The sequence below is a fragment of the Emys orbicularis genome, chromosome 16 (genome assembly GCF_028017835.1).
Source record: "Emys orbicularis isolate rEmyOrb1 chromosome 16, rEmyOrb1.hap1, whole genome shotgun sequence".
Classification (NCBI taxonomy): Eukaryota; Metazoa; Chordata; order Testudines; family Emydidae; genus Emys; species Emys orbicularis.
Window position 1 is genome coordinate 25666650 of NC_088698.1, and position 15087 is coordinate 25681736.

The 15087-nt window shown below is 39.5% G+C and overlaps 1 protein-coding gene across 1 annotated transcript in view; it reads left to right on the forward strand.

The window, feature by feature from the left end:
- The window catches only part of MPHOSPH9 (M-phase phosphoprotein 9), a 47177-nt gene that overhangs the window by 5340 nt on the left and 26750 nt on the right, over positions 1–15087 (forward strand). Inside the window, exons 2-6 of the mRNA XM_065417775.1 lie at positions 669–807; positions 4361–4514; positions 9476–9565; positions 12776–13299; positions 14729–14855. Of these exons, the coding sequence (XP_065273847.1) occupies positions 701–807; positions 4361–4514; positions 9476–9565; positions 12776–13299; positions 14729–14855 (1002 nt within the window). The 5' untranslated portion in view covers positions 669–700. The remainder of the gene's footprint in view (positions 1–668; positions 808–4360; positions 4515–9475; positions 9566–12775; positions 13300–14728; positions 14856–15087) is intronic.

Below are 15087 nucleotides of genomic sequence, written 5' to 3' on the forward strand. Positions count from 1 at the left end.
TTCTAGAATTAGAATTTATAATCCCTATTCCATGATGAGATATCTTTGAGCTATAATGTATCTTAATTTAAACTATCTTTAGATAGGTGTTTTTCTCAAAAAGCATTTTATCAAAAAAATTATATTTAAATCAAAAAAATGATTTATTTTTTTAATCATTGATTTTTATCCACCCTGCCCTTTGGGGACCTTTACCAGTCAGCATAAATTAAAGTAGTTCCTGGAACTACTTTAACTAGCACTGGGAGCCACATCCATCCCTAACTGTTCTCAATGTCACGGAGTTGTCTTTGTGCCCAACTCCCCTCTGGTCCTGTGCTGGGCACGGCTTGGGTAGATCTGAAGATTGAACCATAGTGTTCCATTTGATCGTTTTCACCACTGCCTTACTGATAATTTACATTTGTTTATAGACTGTATTTTGTTTGATATTCTAGCTAAGTTAGAGTCAGTCATGAAAACATTTACCAAGTGGTTTTGAAGTATGTCAACTCATTTTTCCCCCCCCCAGACTATGTATTAGAGTTTAGGATGTTCATGTTTATGACTGTTATGACTGAAAATGTGCTTAGATGATGAGCATCTAAAGATTAATCAAATTGTTTAATCAAACAACGAAGCCAAACTGCTTTTTGAAATGAGAGTATGATAATTCTGTATTTTCAAAGGATAACAACAGTATCGTTCTTGGGAATAAAATATGGAAAATTTGGATTTGGTGAGAACTGTGCAAGAACTCTCCCACTCTTCTATAGAATCTGACATCAGAAGTTCCTACAACTCTGGCTGTAACTTGAATACTAACAGGTAATGGTAATGTATAGCACAAACTGATGTATATCTTTTTAAAATAGGAAATATGTATTGGACTACAGCTGTTTTTTTGTCTTTCTGTTTGGATGATGCCTCAACTCATTTGAAGTGATGTCGTTTTACTAAAACAAAGCTTCAGAATTTATTATGTGGCCTTGTTAGCTTCTGCTGGGACAAAAAGAAAGGTGACAAACAAGTCCAAAGCATACATGTGAAATAATCCCTCAGCTGTTGGTGTGCTTCTTGATTATTTTAAATCTGTAGAGAACACGGCTGCATTATTAAATCTGTATGTAAACATGTATATAGGCTACTTCTACCGAAATATAATATTGTGAATAATTTGTTCTTTCATATGTTAAATGCAGCTAATATAAGACCACTGTTATTGTAAAATTGTTTATTAAAATAGTAATTGTATTCAGTTACCTGTACTTACATTTTGTAATGCAGGAGGAAGCATCACAGTTCACATTTATTTATTGTTCTTAAAATGCATCTTCCTTGTCTTTCCTACTTGTCTCTTTCTTCCTTTCAAGATTGAACTTTTTCTTCTTGTTCGCTTTGGGCCTGATTAAAGCCCAATGAAGTCAGTGTGACCCTTTCCATTGACTTCAGTGGGATTTGGATTAGGTCCATTCAGTCCGGGATCAGTTATATCAGTGTAGTGTGAGCGACAGTTGTGATCTTGCACAGCCTTTTGTAATACTGATGTGTTTTCTGGCATTGAGAAATGAATAAAGATAATTCAATTCCTTTAGTATACTGTTGCTGTATGAGGGATAGGACTATCTATTGTGATTAATGAGTATTGCTGTTGAAAGCCACAAAATCTCATTTCTTCTGAAGATAGAGAGGTACTTAGAATGAAACTAGACAACCTTTTAGTATGTCACTCAAACTGCTAACAGTCACCATTTCCAAGCAGCTGAAACAATAAATGTTGAGCCAAGAATGCCAGTCTATATCCAGAGTATTTTATTAAATAAAGCTATAAAATAATAGAACATACCTGTTGAATCTTGCCAATTCCTATTCTATTTATAGGTACATCTTTATATAGACAAGAAGGAAAAATTCTGTAATCGTGATGGTCTCATAATATCTATCAATGCAGAAGGAGGCACTGCAGTTCTTTTCTTTTTCTTTACACTTCATAAAAACAAAGAAAATGTATTGTAAGCATCCTGATATGAAATAGGATTCTGCAAGACAACTGTAATGTGCAAAACACAAAAAGGAATACAAAAAGCTGTCCACTTAAGCAGATAACGCCATTGTGCCAGGAAGCTAAATCTGGGCTAGTGAACCTACCAGATAGCTTATCAAGTATAGGATTGTGATCACTAGTTCAGCAAGGACCCCAAGTGGTTAGCCTTCAGATGCCACAGAAAGCTTATGTGCTCACTTGCATTACCCCACACTTTCACCTCCTGTGAGGGTTAGAATTTCCAAGTAGGAATTAAGGCTAGGACAAAGATTTTTTTGGGACTGTACCAGATTCCCAATAGAAAGAGGGGAGGATGCATTTCCCTGGAAAACAGGGATTTATAATTTGTGATTAAATTGTAGCCCAAAAGCTTATATGTATTACACGCATCTACCACTTATATGTATTCATTAGTCTGCACCTATTCCATTAATCAAGAAGTTAGGGCTAGTTAATCTTCAAGTACAAAGAAATAATATCACATCTCTGAAGTAATCTGTATTGTATATTAGATCCCCTTTATAGTTGCCAATGGAAACCCTTAGTGAGATTTCACCCCTTTGTGAGTTTTGTAAATCTGTACTTAAATCTGTTAGTACACTAGTTTTCAAACTGGGGTGTGACAAGATTAACAGTGGGGTGCAAGAACATATGCTGTATTAAGTTTAGGATATTTATAGTAACTTGTCTGTTGTAATAAACAGTTGCTGTGAAAACCTGAATTCTTTTTCTATTCAGCCCCCAAAATATGAAAAGAAAATGTGGGCTAAAGCAGTGCTTCTCAAAGTTGGGCCGTTGCTTGTTCAGGGAAAGCCCCTGGCGGTCCGGGTCGGTTTGTTTACCTGCCGTGTCTGCAGGTTCGGCCGATTGCGGCTCCCACTGGCCGTGGTTCACCGCTCCAGGCCAATGGGGGCTGCGGGAAACGGCGGGGGCTGAGGGATGTGCTGGCTGCCCTTCCCGCAGCCCCCATTGGCCTGGAGCAGCAAACTGCGGCCAGTGGGAGCCACGATCGGCCGAACCTGTGGATGCGGCAGGTAAACAAACTGACCCAGCCCGCCAGGGGCTTTCCCTGCACAAGCGGCGGACCGGCTTTGAGAAGCACTGGGCTAAAGGACCAGGTGGTAAACGGGAAGAGATTCTTCCTAACTAGAGCTACTAAGATGAAGGCTATATGCCATACATCAGTATGATTTTCTCACAGGAAGTTAGAGCTCTAGAGCAGTGGTCTCCAAACTTTTTTGATCGCGCACCCCTATCAGTACATTTTTGAGCACGCACTCCCTGCCGCGCCTGCTCTACCATTTTTGCCAAAGCAAAAAAAAAAGCCGCTCGGACTCCCGCCCAAACTGACGAAGCAGAGGGGAAAAAAAGGTGCTCCTCCTGCCGCGCACCCCGAAGGATCCTCTTGCGCACCCCACTTTGGAGACCACTGCTCTAGAGGCACTGCTCTCAAACTTCAGACATCAGCAGTATACAAGGACACTTTTCTGTAAGCTGCTGTCTTCAAAAACTACTAAGGAGTCCTGCTTTAAGGAAAATGTATGATTTATTGAAATCTATGCTGGTGACCAATAATAACTGTATATTTGTGAGGGCCACACTTTCTCTTTTCTTGGACAGCCATTATGTTAATTTTTTAAAATACTTCTGTCACAGCCCTGGTTGATCTCCCTCCTCTGGACACTCACTAAGCTGCTGTGTTTGGATCCTGACACTGGTTCATTTTGTTTTTAATCTCCCTGTGGTTCAGCTCTTTGACTCTGGCCTTTCTGATACTCTGCCTGGGCATAGATTCTGTGTGGTACCCTTTCTGGAAGTGGGATCCCTGGGCCCAGTTTCCCTAGTCCCCAAGACCAGTGCTGACCTCCTTAAGACTCCCCAGTAACTTAAACATGCCCTTTCCCAGAGCTCCACTTTTGTGAGCGCACTGGTTTATAATTTACCCCTTCAGGGACATATTATAGTTGAAGCAAATAGAGACAGATTTTGCAAAAAGATTTCTATAACAATCACTTTTTGCTTTAAACAGCACCAGAGATACACAGATCAAGACAAAACAATACACATCTACACACCATTACCTGCCCTCATTTCCTTACCACTTGTGTGCATTCTTCAAGATTAGAATCTGTTTCTTTTCAGGGATCCAAATCTCTTCTCTGGGACTTCACTCCTTGTTTGTGTGATCAGATCAATCTGATTTTTAGTGTATTAGATTTCAAAATGAGAATTCAATACCAAAGGCTTTTGTATTACTAGTGTATTATTTTGAGTACTGTTGTTGGACAACATCTGGCACAATAAATAATTCAAATGTTTTTCTTCATGTTTCAACAGAAGTAGTCCCTCATCCAATCCGAATGGAGTTTCCAGTTTCTCAGGGAAGACCAGCCCCTCTGTAATTCCTGGCTCTGTTGAAGCGCTGGCCTCCTTTATGCAAGATATACAAAAGAGTGGAAGGACAGACTCAGAAATTTTGAAGAACTGTGAGGTATCTGATGTTCAGTTTAATTTTTTAAGTTTTTGTATTAATGTAAAAAGGTTGCAGTATGGAGGACAGGTCTAATGGTGCTATAATTTAGAAATAAGACATGACAATGTGTGTTTTGACACTTATTTAGGGAACTGTTGTGACACAAGAGTTAGAATGTAGTACATCCTAGTGTAATCAGATACATTGCTGTGCCTTATTGCAATCCTAGCTTGGCTTTGTATGTCTTAATATTGCCCATGTAAAGTACAGACGTAAATGTGTTTGAAATGTAATAGACATTTTTTTTAAATGTTCCAATAACTTTGAGTCTAATTTTTAAACCTTTAAAAGCACTGAAATTCAACGTAAAATCTTACACCAGGGTAGCTGCACAGTTGTTAGCAGAGTTACTTGTACTGTACAGTACTGTGAAATCAGAATCCGAACCAAAGTCTTAGAAAAGTACTAGCGTGAGTCATTAGTTTTATTTTCAAGAAACTATTAGTGTGTTTGAATTGTGGCATTAGTGTGTGTTGCATTCTTCAACAGGTGTCAGGTCATTTTAGCTCATTCTTGATTAAAATATGAGTATAAAAATAAGATAATGTAAATAAAACCAAACTCACTGGTGCTATTTATAAATTTGTTAGTCACTTAATGTTTTAGAAGTCTTTCACATAATTTTATTAACTTGCATTTGTTTTAGTCTTTTTAAAATCTGTAATAATGTTATTGACGTTGTAGTAGCACTTTGTAGCAGTGGAAATGTCTTGAAATATTATTAATGTTTTACAAAAAAGTAGCTTCATTGCAAATCCAGTACTTTTTCAGAGTTTCATGACTTGACTTTTTAACATAAATTCCCCCAAACCACTAGGCAGAAGTGAATAAGAGATAGTAGGTAGAGTGGGATATACTGTGAAGGGCTTTGAAAGGGCTTTTGCTGGTATGAACCTTAGACAAATATTACTCTGACTGGAACCGACCCCCTCATCGAATTCAGGGGACTCGGGATTTTTGGACTGCATACATAATGTATGTTTGCTATTTGGAACATACTCCCCCTGAAAACCATTGATGCTCCTGTTGTCTTGTTACGTGAAAGACCATGAGAATTGAACCAATACAGCATTTTTATGGCAGGACTCTGCAAGACATGTTGGAGTGGTGCTGCCAAGATGATTATTAATGGCTATAATTGTCTATGGTCATCCCCCGGTGGTGAGGGTGTCGGCTGTGTGAGTCTTGACAGTGTTGCCTTGACCTAGTCAAGGAACACTCATAAATCCCTCAGAAGCTGGTCTCCCATCTCCGTATGTACCATGGTGGCAAGATTTTCTCATAGATATGGCAACATCAACATCATTGCTGCTTATGCACCTGCTAACCTTGATGATGAGGAAGACAAGGAACTATATGCACCAGCCATGTATGATGTCATCAGCAGAGTATCTGTTCATGACATTTTCATTGTGTTATGTGATGCCAATGCTACGCTGGGAGCCAATGCTAGAACAGCTTTGCCGGAAAGCATTGGGCATTTATTTTTGGATGCGACCATGAATGATAACGGTGAGTGATTGCTCAGGTTTTGTGCTGCAACCGGACTCCATATTTCTGACACCGATTTCCAACAGAAGAACATACATGCCTGGACTTGGTGTTTGAATGATGGACGAATCCACAAAGCACTAGATCATTCTCGTATCTAAACAGTGGAGAATCTGTATACATCTCTGTTGGGTGATCGGCAATATTGACTGCAGGTTGCCTGTGGCCATGGTGAAACCGAAGTTGAGGGCAACTCAAACCAGTCCTTCCATTAGTCATTTTGACTGACTGACTGATGTTGCTGTCAAAATGAAATACCAGACTGAAATCTGCAAATGATTTGACACTCTAATCCAGGGGTGGGCAAACTTTTTGGTCCGAGGGCCACATTTGGGTATGGAAATTGTATGTCGGGCTATGAATGCTCACAAAATTGGGGGCTTGGGTGCGGGAGGGCGGGAGGACTCCGGCTGGGGGTTTGGGCTCTGGGGTGGGGCTGGGGATGAGGGGTTGGGGGTGCAGGAGGGTGCTCCGGGCTGGGACTGAAGAGTTCGGAGGGTGGGAGGGGGATCAGGGCAGGGGCAGGGGGTTGGAGTGCGGGAGTGGGTCAGGGGAGCAGGCTCCGGGTGGTGCTTACCTCAAGCAGCTCCAGAAACAGCGGCATGTCCCCCCTCTGGTTCCTACACAGAGGCGCAGCCAGGCGCTTCTGCGTGCTGCCCTGTCTGCAGGCACCGCCCCTGCAGCTCCCATTGGCTGTGGTTCCTGGCCAATGGGAGTGGCGGGGGCAGCGTGCGGAGCCCCCTGGCTGTCCCTACGTGTAGGAGCCAGAGGGGGGAACATGCCGCTGCTTCCAGGAGCCGCGCAGATTGGGGCAAGCCCCCGACCCTGCTCCTCAGCTGGAGCGCTGCAGCGGGGCAAGCCCCAGACTCCACTCCATGGTGGGAGCTCGAGGGCCGGATTAAAATGCCTGGAGGGCCAGATGCGGCCCCCGGGCCGTAGTTTGCCCACCTCTGCTCTAATCCTTGCATATGAAAACTTTGATCATGAGGAAATCAACAATTTGTGGGACTGTTTCCAGCCTTCTATTATGGATGCCCCAACAAAGTGCTGGGGAAAAGGTGCACCAGCCCTAAACATTAATGAATCAGTCAACAGAGCCCGGACATCATAGGAAAACAACATGTGGCTCACTTAAATGGGAAGTATCAAGAATACTGATGGCTCAGTGCCTTGCATAACACAACTTTAAAGCAGGACCATGAAATGTTTTGGGGAAATAAGGCTCAATTGATGGAAGCGTCATTGGCCGGAAATGATTATGGCTTGTCTGTAAAGAACTGTGCACCTTAAAAGCTGGTCTACAGAACAAATCCTCGCCCGTGAAAGATGGACACAATAACATACTGCACATCAAGGCAGAATGTCTGAGTGGATGGAAAGAACACTTCAGGAGCTTCTGAACCACTCCGTCAGAGCTGCTGATGTGCAGCTCCAGGAGGATGCAAAGAGTCCAGTAACTGCCCCTCCATGTAGAGGATGTTACTATCGAGGAGGTTCGAAGTGCAGCCTATAAGCCCAAGAATTGCGGTGCTGCTGATATTTGTGGTATAGCTGATCAAGCACGGTTGGGATTCTGTCTTGGAGTGGCTGACACATATTATCAACCAACTATGGATTCATGCGAAACTACCCGATGACTGGGACCGTGGAATTATTTTGGAAAGGGAAAGGTGATTGTCTGGTGTGTTCAACTCACCATGGCATCACTTTGTGTTCCATTCCAAGCAAATTCATGTTCATGCTGGTTCTTCTTGAGCATGTTAAGCCCACTATAAGGAATTTGTGACCTCTATAGCAAGCCAGGTTTATGCCTGGCTGATTAACCACAGAACAGATTTTTACCATTAGACAAATGATTAAAAAAGCCCAAGAGTTTTGGTGTGGGAAGGATGACATGTATACAGCTTTTATTAATATAAAAGCTGCTTTTGACTCTCTGGGGCATTGCTCCCTTTGGCTCTGCCTGCAAGATGCTGGTGTGCGTGGCAAATTCCGCAATCTTCTCATAGATATGCACTGCCAAAATGAAAGCTGTTTGCTTAGGTACAGGTGTGTCCAACTGGTTTGAGTACCACAGAGGCATCTCTTAAGGGTGCATGGCTGTCCCTGATCTGTTCAATGCTGTTGTTGACTGACTGGAGGCCATCACTAGCTGCATACAGGGGTTGGTACTGCGTGATTTTGGCATAATAGACCTGGAATATGCAGATGACATGGCTGTACTTGCATTCTCATGAATTAATCTCATCAGTGCCCTGAATGTATTTACAAAAGATGCAAGTAAGCTTGGTCTTCTAGTCCAATTAGAAGAAGACCAAAATGATGTAAGTGGTTGATGTATCTCTACCCCATCCCATCATAGTCAATGGACAAGAAGTTGAATTCATCAACTCATTTGAGTATCTTGGTTCTGTTGTCACCAAGGAGGGAGGTTGCCTTACTGATATGAAACATCCAATTGGCAAGGCTATGGGTATTATGAACGCTCTTTGGAAGCCTCTGTTGCATCAATGGGACTAAGATGTGTATCTATAAAGCAGCAGTGGCTTCTGTCCGACTCTGTGGCGGACCAGGTTTTAGAGACGCAAATGTGTCAGCTGGATGTTTTTGACATGAAACCAATGATGTATTGAAGGCATATGGTGGATTCATCACATTATGAATGAGGCTGTCAGGTGTTGGACTAACCAGTCTCCAGTGTCTTCCCAAGTGACTCAACACTGGCTCAAATGGTTTGGCCATGTCCTCCGTATGCTGCAGCCCATACCAGCCCGCCAGCTTTATGCATTTAATCCAACAAAAGCTGGATGGAGAAGACCTTGAGGATGGCCTTGCACACACTGGAGGGATGTCATGGCTTCCGACCTTGCTTTCCTCAGCCTTAATATAAAGCAGGCTGCAACCTTGGCAGGAGAGTGGGCTCTCTGGAAATGCATGATACGAAGTGTGCACTCTACAGTACACATGCAGGAGAATGAATAAATAAATAAGTAAATACCTTGAAAGTGAAGACAAGCAGCTTATGTTTGATGTGATAGAGAAGGGGGAGCCAGTGGAGAGATGTAAAGAGAGGAGTAACATGGTCTAATTTTGTAGAGAACATTTTTTCCTCCTTTATTTTTTAAATAAAACTTAGATATGCATACATTAACTAGAAGTGTCTCTTATTTTTCTCTGTGTGTTTGCTTTATGAGTGTCACTTCTTTTTCTTGGCTGTAGTTGTTTCTCTAGCCGCTATTATTGTTTATTATTTGTATTACAGTTATAGGTAGGGGCCTCAACTGAGACTGGGGTCCCGTTGTGCTGCTAGAGTAAAAGGAATAAGGAAGCAATATGATTTTTAATTATTTCATTTTATGGTTTAATAGACTAGGTGGATACAGTTATTCAAACTGGTGGAGAAACAGTGTCAAGAGCAGATAGTTGTCCAGCAAGAGCAGTTCCATCACCAAATCCAAGTAAGCAATTATTTGTTTATGCAGCAGTTTTAGGCTGACTGCTTTTTAACGTTTTGATCTATTTTTGTATATTTACAAAACAATACAGCACTGTATCATCCACTGCTGTTGTATTTGTTCTGTAAATACATGTAGGGCCTGATCGTCCTTTCATATGTGCAAATTTAGTCAATGGGAGTTGCGTGTTTGCATATTGTGGGAAAATTGGACCTCTGATATTTAATATACATGTCTGCAGTACCTTATCACCTGGCTGTTTAATAGTGTATATTTTTAGAAATGGAAAAACAAAGCGGGTGTTTTTATTCAAATTGTTCTTTTTCATAAACATGTATTTTGACCAAATATACAACAAATGAGATTTTTATAGATAATTACCATTATATGGAATACATATTTTTCTAATTTTAAAATATTATTTGCTCTATTTCAGAAAACATAATCTGAAACATGATTGTCTTAGTTATATGGAGTTTTGCACATAGTACAACATTCATTGTAATATTCTAACAGCTATTTTACCCTTAACTTGGAGAACCTCCCTTTCTAACAATGAAAAAATGATTCAAGATGTTAAGATCTTGTTGTCAAGATTCAAATTCTCCCTCATTCTTGTTTCACAATAAAATCAAACTAGAAGAAAATGTATGTGTGCACATACGAGAGAGAATATTTTAATATACATATATAATATTTAATATCTTCATTTTGATTGCTGTTTTTTCCCTTTCCTGATGCCCTCTACACTAATAGTAAGCAACAGTTCCTGAATTGATAAAATTAACAAGAGGTACTGTCCTTTTCTTCTATCCTATCTCCTATTACCCCCCTATTTTTTTAAATATTTTTTGTCTGAACATTTTTGTTCCACCCATGTCCTGTACTCTTATATTTCCTTCCTCATGTTGTAGAGGTTAATTATAGTTGTTGTTGCTCTTACTAGCCTCGACTAGTACACTATGTTGGCTTTACCTGCCTTGCTTTTACTGATAGGAGGGCCTACCTCTGCAAGAGCTAACTCTGCACTTTGTGGTATTAGCAGAGACTAGCTGCATGAATGGCCACACTGTTCAATACAAAACCAATGGCCCTAATGCTTTTCTCAATTACTCCAGTATAAATTAGGAGTAACTCAATTAAATCCATCACAAAGTAAATGGAGTTACTCAAGATTTATACTGATTAACTGAGAACAGATTTTAGCCCAGCGAATCAGTGGAAAAAATATGGGGAGAAAACACATATTTAATAAGGAGACAAAACTTGTAGCGTAGCAAGAAGCTTCTTTGATATTTAGTACCACTCGGAGATATTTGATTTGCTGTGCTATCAGTGACATTTTAACTCAAGGGACAAAGATCCTGAGTTTGGGTTGGAATCACTACAGGGCAGATCCTCAGCTGGTGTAAATTGTCATAGCTCCGTTACACCAACTCTGAATCTGCCCCAGAGTCTTTCAGATAGTGTGACCCACTCCCATCCTGATATATGAAATTCTTTGAAAAGGTACCTAAAATACATGTTTACTATAGGTCTGAACATTTCCAAAAGATAATTCAACATCTAGATATTATGTAATATTTTCTATTGCTTTGGACCTTGTGGAGTCATTTACAGCTGTGCAAAGTGGGTGTAAAATGCTGCCCAGTCAGAATAGTGTTTTACACACTTTCCACAGATGTAAATACCTACACATGGTGAAAGGCAATGGAGAATCTGACCCATTTATGTCTAGTTCCTCCCCACCCACAAAAAGAAAATGAAAACAGAAAATGTTGTTGGTCTTGTGATCCAAATCACCAGTGGCCAAGGAAATTTTAATTTAGGACAGGAACTCCATCCTTGAATCTTTGTGGACAGCGAGGGAGAGAAAAAGACTGAGTTGAAACCCGCAATAGTTCATTTTTATCACAAGTTAATTAAAGCTAGTGGGCCTGATCCTGAGAGGTGCATTACACCTGCAACTCCCACTGAAATCAGTGGGTTTTGCTGGTGCTCACTTTCTCTTGGAATCAGGGCTTGTTCTTCTTTTTCAGATTTTTGGACAGAAAGGTTTTTGTTTAATAATTTAATTTGTGCTCTCCAGTTGGTATTTATATATAATTGACGTGATGTGGCTTTGGGGAGAAACATTAATAGGTTTTCTGTGCACAGGAGTCAAATCTCCTTTAAAGTGTATGGGAGTTTAATACGTTACATTTCTGGAAAACAGCTATAGACCCTGATCTTGCAATGCATGCATGGAGGACACCTGTGTACATATAGAGCTTCACTGACTTCAGTGGGGATACAGGTTACAGTTCTAGTGCAGCTCATTGCAGGATCATGGCCATAGGTACCAACACAGAACTTGATAAAAACATTTGGTTACTCTTTGGAACTGTTCCAGTACATCAGCAATTATAAAACACTTTTTAAATGGTGTATTATTTACCAGTATACTGAAACGGCTCTTTTGGAGACAATCCAGACTGAAAATTAAATGTTTGAATTCATACTCTTTTAATTCTAACAAATCTATATGGATAATCTAGTTAGTGTGGATATTTATGACAGAATGTTGTACAACCATAAGGCAAACACACAAAAAGTAAACCTCTGTGTCAAAATGAACTGCATAATATAAACTTATTACCCAAAAGGGATATTTTAAAACAAAGAGTTCTTAGAAAATAATCTTACAGAGGTACGTTATTCCTATAACAGTTAAAGCTGAATTATAGTTTCCACTTCCATGAAAGCTCTCCCTCTATTGTCAGAAATGTATAACTTGGATATAAATTTCCTTTAGACCTAAATTTAGGAAACATGTTCTTTGCCCTGAGACAAATTGTTTGCCTATTTTAAAGGATGTGATTAAACAATTTATAACTCTGTATTTAGCTGATACATCACAATAATTCTGAAGGCATATTGGATACACACGTGCATGTTTTTAAATTTATAAGTGATTGCTCAGGATAGTCATTCACTGCTTAAGACTAAGATTTTTTTTTTTAACACACATTTTACTGTTATGGATAGGACACATGTTTTTATTTTATGCATGATATATCTATATATTGAAAAGCCTTAACCAGGAATTAGTTCAGATAAGTTCACTAATTCCTAACAATGAAAGTTAATGTAAGATGCATCAAAATACTAATGGGATTTGTGGCACAATTGTATGGTAAAAGCATTTTATCTATTCATCTTTTCTTTTTTTAGTGTATACAGAATGAGATAAGACACTTAGTGAAGTTGCAGAACAGTAATGCTTCATGGGATTCCTTCAACAGCAAAAGTTCTCCTGCTAAACATGCAAACAATTTCTCTTCACTAGAAAGTCAAATGGGGTTTTGTTCTGAAACCTTTGAAGAAACTGGGTGCATTGTCAATGAACTTAAATCTAGTGAAGCTGAAAGTCAGCCAAAAGCATCTGCTGAGCATCAAGAGTGTTGTGTAAATAGTATTTCAATGAGCAGTGGGTATGGTACCCTTTCTGCATCAGAACTGAATCCTAGGAAATCTAAAGACATTAAGAAGTGCATGGGGTATCCAGAGAAGATTTCAAAAGGACAAGGTGATGCACCCGTGATGAAGAAGGATTCAATTGCAGCCAATGTACAAACTAAAAGAGAATTTATACAAAAAACTGAGAAATATTGTCCATCACTAAAAGATGGTATTTTAGTTTTTCCTGCTGAATTTGAACATGAGGTTACTGAAGGTCATTGTGGAAAAAAAAACTGGTAAGTAAGTGACAGACTTTCCAATTAGTAAATTTAGTACAGTGTGGCGCCAGTCCTGCAAACACACGAGTAACTTTATGCACACAAGTAATCCCATTGAATTTAATGAGACTACTGGCATGCGTAAGTGTGCTGTGCTGTTTGGTATATGGTCAAGTTCATTTATCCCAGCTTTTTATGTATGATATTTGAAATGCTTGTCTGTTATTGATATGGGGGGACAAATGCAGTGATATATTTCTAATTACAAAAATGAGCTAAAAACACATAGTTGATATGCAGCGTTTTCATTTATAGATTGCAAATTTCATATATTTATGTGTTGAATGTCTGCCTGTATATGATTAGTATGCTGCTAGCTTGTGCAGTGGCAGCCTACTCATCATTTCTTGTGTGTATGCATTGTAGTATAGGTTGGACTATCATGAACCACAAAAAACAAAATTTGTTGTTGGTTTTTTTTTGCTGTACCCAGCAGAATGAAAGTTCAAAGGGTAAGAAGAACTTTTCATCATCGATAAACTGAAATGAATGTCAAAATGTTTAAATTAACTTGGCTGGTTGACAGCATATAATACCATATATGGCTGACCCTTCCCTTTCAGTGAGGTGGAAATGGGAATGTGTGATTTCTGCTCCATATTTATATCCTCTGGGTGTGGGTGTGTTTCTCTCCCTCATCCTTCTTTCATTGGGGTAGATTCTGATAACCTTGTTCATTGATGAATAGTATCTTAGCTCCATGAGTTGTCCTATTGAAGGCAGTGGGGCTCTCAAAGAGACCTTTACTCATGATGAGTAGTAATCAGTCTCTCTCTCTGTATAACTTTTCTTTCTGTATCTCTGTTTGCATCTCTCCTACTGTTACAGAATTACTTGGATTGGAAGGGACCCCTAATAGTAGGCTATGTGGCCATGCCCCTGCTTAATGTTGTGATTGAGTCTGAAACACTTTACTTATTGAACTAGCTAGGATTCCATAGTTCTGTTCAATTTCAGCCTGTAGCCTGTGTGCCACTGTTAATGTAATTCTGTGAATTAACATAGCACTCACTTGGTTGATTGTAATCCACTGTGTGGTTACTTGAACAGACCAGGAAACATGGTGTTTGTCTAAGTATGTGTGGTGCCTCTGTTATACATAAGTTTTCTGTTGTGATTTGTTAAAATATAGAAAGTTTGATTCTAGACTTACGGGGCCAATAACTTTCCTTATCAGTGCTTTTGCTGGAAGTCAAAACACAGAAAAGCAAATTGGTATCAGTTATTTCTCACTCTTTCTCAAGAATGCACATGGACAATGAAACTTTGATATCTGTTTTCACATTGAATGGTTTAGCAAGAAATGAATTTCAACAAATTATTTTTACGTTACTATAAAGGGAATAGCTGTTGTGTGTTTTTTTTTTTAATTCTTCTTTCCATGTAGTAAATATCTAACATCATGGGCACAAAAGCTGAAACAAAACCAACCGAAAAGAACAAATATGGAAGAAGAAGGGTACATGAACTCTGTGCAAGGAAATGAGCAAGCAAAAAAATTAACATTGGAGAATGTAAGTGATATACTACTTCTGCCTAGGATGTTCCTACATGGATGTTCAATTAAAGCTTTAACTATGAGTTACTTTTTACAATATGTACTTTTTGTATATGATCTTGTACTTTGCAACTGTTTGTGTTGTATTACATCCAAAAATCTCTCGCTACAAAATATAGGGCCTAATGTGAGGTGAAGTCCTACAGAGTTGAGGGCACTTAGCGTCTCCTACGAGACACTGCGCATCC